Below are 5,000 nucleotides of genomic sequence, written 5' to 3' on the forward strand. Positions count from 1 at the left end.
AGCAAGATCCTGGAGTGTTTAGCAAAGATGTAGCATATGATTCAGAAGTGTGTAGCTGAGATCTAGCACAGGAAGCAGTAGCAGGTAAACGAGATGTAGAGCAAGATCCAGCAGCACTCAGCAGAGATGTTCCACAGGATAACGTACGGTGGCTTGGAGAGAAGACAAAGAGAGTGATCCAGGAGCGTGGAGTAGAAATGCAGAGCAGTGGGAGAAATATGAGGTGGCTCCACCGGCACATGGTTTGGAACGAAGTGTGACCCAACAGCTGTATGGTTTGGTCATTACGCCCCCCCATCATTGATACTCACACATTTACTCTGTCTCTCTCTTTCTCTCTCTCTCTCACTCTCTGTGTCTCTCTCTCTCTCTCTCTCTCTCTCTCTCTCTCTCTCTCTCTCTCTCTCTCTCTCTCTCTCTCTCACACACACACACAGACACAATCCACACAGGTCTTTTAGGCAGCCAGACAGAACCTGCTTACAGATATCAAATCCATATCCTGTATCCTGTCCTCACCTCCTCCTCTCTCCCTTTACTTTACTCTGTTTGTCTTCACTCTCAGTCTAGTATCTAACTATTCATATATCCATATATCTATCTGTCTATCTATATATATATATCTATCTGCTCTGTTTTTGTCTCTTGCTCTTTGTCTGTGCTCTCTCTCTGTGTGTGTGTGTGTGTGTGTGTGTGTGTGTGTGTGTGTGTGTGTGGCAATAGTAGGGTAAGCGTGTGATAATGTTTCACTTATAAAGAGGTCCTCATTAGTGAGACCACACCGACACACTGCTGCTCCTGCACAAGCCTCACACCAGCAGGAGGAGAGAGCGACAGATAGAGAGAAGGAAAGACAAAAAAGAAAGAAAGAAAGAAAGAAAGAAAGAATGTTTCACAAGGAGAGAAAAAATGGGAAAATATGGGAAAATCAGAGGAAGTAAGAAAACAAAAGTGGTGATACAAGGTAGAAGGGACAATGATAACAATGATAGAGGGAGAAAGAGGGAAAGAGACAGAGAGAGAGAGGGAGGGAGAGAGAGAGGGAAGCAGAGGAGTGCCATTGAAAAGAACGCTCAGCTCCAGAGCAGGGCAACCCCCTAAATATATACACAAACATACACACACACTCACACACAAACATACACACACACTCACACACAAACATACACACACACAGACACACACACACACACACACACACACACACACACACACACACAGACACGCTGCCCCCCTTCCCTCCTCTGCTACCTGCTGTCCCTTGCCACTCTCTGGGTAACTTGATGGCAGATGTTGCCGTGCTGAAGTTGGCTCTGAAGTGCATCTCTGGCTCCCCGGTCGCCCCGGCAACTCAGTCAAAGCGCATCAGATCTCTTTATTTGCGCCTGAGGCAACTTTGGGCAGTGCAGCTGTGTCCACCCCCGCTCTACCTTTGGTGTCGGAGCCGCCTCAGGCAAGAAAATGTGAGACTCCGAAAAAAAGCAAGGAAAAAAGGGAAAAAAGAGAAAGAAAGGGAGAAAACAAACGAGAGAGAAAAAGGTTGCAGCACTTTTGCGAAAAACTACATCTGCTCAGGATCCAACAGTCTGGCTCTGCATGTGTGTGTGTGTGTGTGTGTCTTTGTGTCTATGCATTTGTGTGTATGTGTGTGAGTGTGTACCCCCAGGGGTGTAAGAGATGAACAGATGTCTGCGACAACCTGCTTCCTTACACCTGTACGAGTCCCACCACCCTGTGGATCCACCGGCCACTGAAACATTTATGACCCCTGAGGGCCACTGTCGGCCATCAAAGCCTCCCCTTCTCCTCTCTCTCTCCTCCTTTTCCTCTCTCTCCCCTTTCTCCTCTCTCCTCCTCCTCTCTCCCCTCCTTCTTTCTCTCCTCCTTCTCTCTCTTCCTTCTCTTTCTTTACTCCTTCTCTCTCCTCCTTCTCTCTCTCTCTTCCTCCTCTATCCTCACTACCTCTCTCTTCCAACTGTCTCTTCTCCCTCTCTTTCGCTCCACTCCTCCCTGTATTTATCTCTCTCCCCTTCTCCATCTCTGGCTGTGACTGTCAATAAAGGAACCTTAAAAGTCAAAGTCTGGCTGTCCCTCTCTACTCCCTCCATCCTAGCCTCCATCTTTTCATTCATTCGCTGTGTCTCACCCTCCCTTTCACCCTCTCCCTCTCTTTCTCTTTGTTCACCCTCTCCTTCCATCCCTCCCTCTCTCACCATCATCTCGCTCTTTCTAAATCCATCCATCCCTCTCCATCCCTCTTTCTGTCTGGGTGTCTGGCCCGGTCCTCAGGCTGTGATAGCCTCTGGCTGCCCTGCTCCTGCTCTCTTGATCAAGGACTTGAAAGTGGCCGGCAGCAGTTTGCAGGGGTTTCTGGGTAAAATGCCTGGACCAGAGAAGGCCCCTGACACAGCGCCATGTGATGCCCCAGGGCTGGCCAAGGCTCTGCCTGTGCACATTTTGGCCAGATGGCCGAGGTCTGTGTGTGTATGTAAGTTTTTTTTGTGAGTGTGTGTGTCTGTGTGTGTGAGTGTGTGTGCGTGTGTGTGTGTGTGTGTGTGTGTGTGTGTGTGTGTGTGTGTGTGTGTGTGTGTGTGTAAGGGTGTGTGTGGGAAGGGGGTTCACAAGGACACTGGTGGCTCTGCTGGCCAGCCCGTGTTTGAAGACCTCCATGGAGAACAGGCTCAAATGTCAATGACAACATTCACAGAACTTTCTAGAGCTTCTCGTTCTTTTTCATTTAATTTTTTTCAACCTTCGCTACGGTTGAGACACAAGGACTGTCTTCTCTTTACTCCTTTTGCCTGATAGATTTGGCCAGTCTTCTCATCTCTTGAATTTTGTTTGATGGAATTTGCCAACTCTCTCTTCCAAATCTCTTTCTCTTATTAAAACAAGCATATAATAGAAACACTATTTCTAATTCGATTAACTTCAAGTACTGTAACTTTTTTTGCCATAAAAAGGGGTCACTGTGAGCAGGGTGATTCTGGAGACCCAGGACCAGCAGGCTCCTGCTGGGACCAGCAACAGCATGGTCAGCTCCGCCGCAGCGGCTCGTCTCAGTGTCGGTCGACCGCTCGCTCAAGTCTGCCCCAGCGATTCGCCTCTCAGTGTAAACACTCCGCGGGAGGAGGGGGTGGGGAAGGAGGGGGAGGGGGGGGGGGGGGTGTGGAAGCACGACTCAGGACTCAGGAGACGGTGTTTACAACATGAGGTCATCTGGTGAGCTGCTGGACAACAGCGTGGCGAGAGACGGCGAGACGTGGCATGAGAGCAACAGCTGGTCAACAGCAGGTCAAACCAAGCTACTCCACTGGGGAACAGACATAGTGTGACCCTTCAAATCACACTAATAATTTCATTTATTTATTCAATGTAGGTTTTTCTTCTTTTTTTTATCAAAGCTACGTACAGCACAGATGCAAATTTACTTCAATGAAAAATAATTCCACCCACAGTTACCAATACCAGTACTCACTTTTTAAAATTGAGTGTGGTTAACCAGTTCTGATAAACCAGATAGACTGGTTAACCAGGGTGGTTTTCCAAAGCAGGCCAGTAACCCACTGCACTAGTGAAACCACAACGGATGCTGCAGCAATGGGGTCATGCTCAGATTAGGCCTGTGTGTGCTAAGCTTCCGAGGAAAAGACTGTTGACAACAACTCCTGAACAACGAAGAGACAGAAAGACGACCCGACTTTGCAGACTGTTAATCACCCTCCTGTTTGTGTGTGTGAGTGTGAATGCCTGTGTGTGTGCACGTGTGTGTGTGTGTGTGTGTGTGTGTGTGCACGTGTGTGTGTGTGTGTGTGTGTGTGTGTGTGTTATAATGGTTTATTTCCTTGACAGGAAAAGCTGACTGCTCTCCACACCCTTATAAGGCCATTGCTGTCAGTGAGCTCTGAGAGCATGCAGCTGTGGGCCCCTACAACCAGATTACAAATGAAACCACAATCATTTCCTGCTGCTGACAGGCAAAGACCAACAACAAACACTCCTCACAAAATCTCCAAATAACAAGCTGATCCGTTGTTGTCTGACCAAGCACACACACACACACACACACACACACACACACACACACACACACACACACACACACACACACACACACACAGACAGACAGAGACAATTCTGGAAGCACTATATACTTATAAAGACAAACAGGACTACAGTGAGCCTGGCTATCAACAATGACTAGCTAAGCACTGCATTAGGAGGTCAGTGCTTCACTTGTAAGTGGAAAAGTAGCGTCATGGTTGTTCAGAGCGTTGTCAGAGTGGCAAATGAGGATGTGTGTGCTTAAGAGATGGTCTGTTGGTTGGTCTTTTGTGTCACTGGGTTGCTTAAGAGGTTTATGAGGGTTTCAGGGTTGATCAGAAGATTGGTAGAGCATCAAATGGTATGACAGTAAGGCATTAGATGTAATGCAAAATTGTTGAGAATGTTGCTTTGTATGGAATCTTCATGTTGTGTTCATGTGTACTGTATGTTCCATTGGAGGTTTCCCTGTCCACTTAAAGAAAAGTTTGGGGAAAAGATTAGAAGCTCATTTGGGGGTTGCCAGGTTGGCTTACCTTTTCAGCAGACGTGGGCCTCATCAGGGACACTCGGTCATACTGTCGCTTAAGTAGAGCCCATAGTGCATCCAGACGACCCTGTATAAAAAAAAAACAGTAAACAGCCACTCAGACACCACTAAGAAGCTTCATTTTCACGCGAGAGCCAAGTTCAGTGAGAGACGCTATATGTGCTTGTGCACACAGTAGTTTGTATAGCCTACTTACATGTCCTATCTCTACATCTCATATTGAACATTCACCCTGCTCTCTATTTAATCCACTTCCTCACTCAAACGTGACACAATAAAATTGCTGCTCTGTGCTTTGAATTAATGGAATGTTTGGGTGAATCGCGTCAGACAATGGAATTCTGTATGTATGCAATTGTAAATGGAAGATGTGGAGTGATTACTAGCTGTGAAATGCCTAAGTGGA

General features: G+C 47.2%; 1 protein-coding gene across 1 annotated transcript in view; it reads right to left on the reverse strand.

Moving 5' to 3' along the window:
- The window catches only part of antxr2a (ANTXR cell adhesion molecule 2a), a 65,047-nt gene that overhangs the window by 28,867 nt on the left and 31,180 nt on the right, over positions 1–5,000 (reverse strand). The window contains exon 16 of the mRNA XM_042100029.1: positions 4,581–4,661. Within this exon, the coding sequence (XP_041955963.1) occupies positions 4,581–4,661 (81 nt within the window). The remainder of the gene's footprint in view (positions 1–4,580; positions 4,662–5,000) is intronic.

Source organism: Alosa sapidissima, chromosome 8 (assembly GCF_018492685.1).
Source record: "Alosa sapidissima isolate fAloSap1 chromosome 8, fAloSap1.pri, whole genome shotgun sequence".
Classification (NCBI taxonomy): Eukaryota; Metazoa; Chordata; class Actinopteri; order Clupeiformes; family Clupeidae; genus Alosa; species Alosa sapidissima.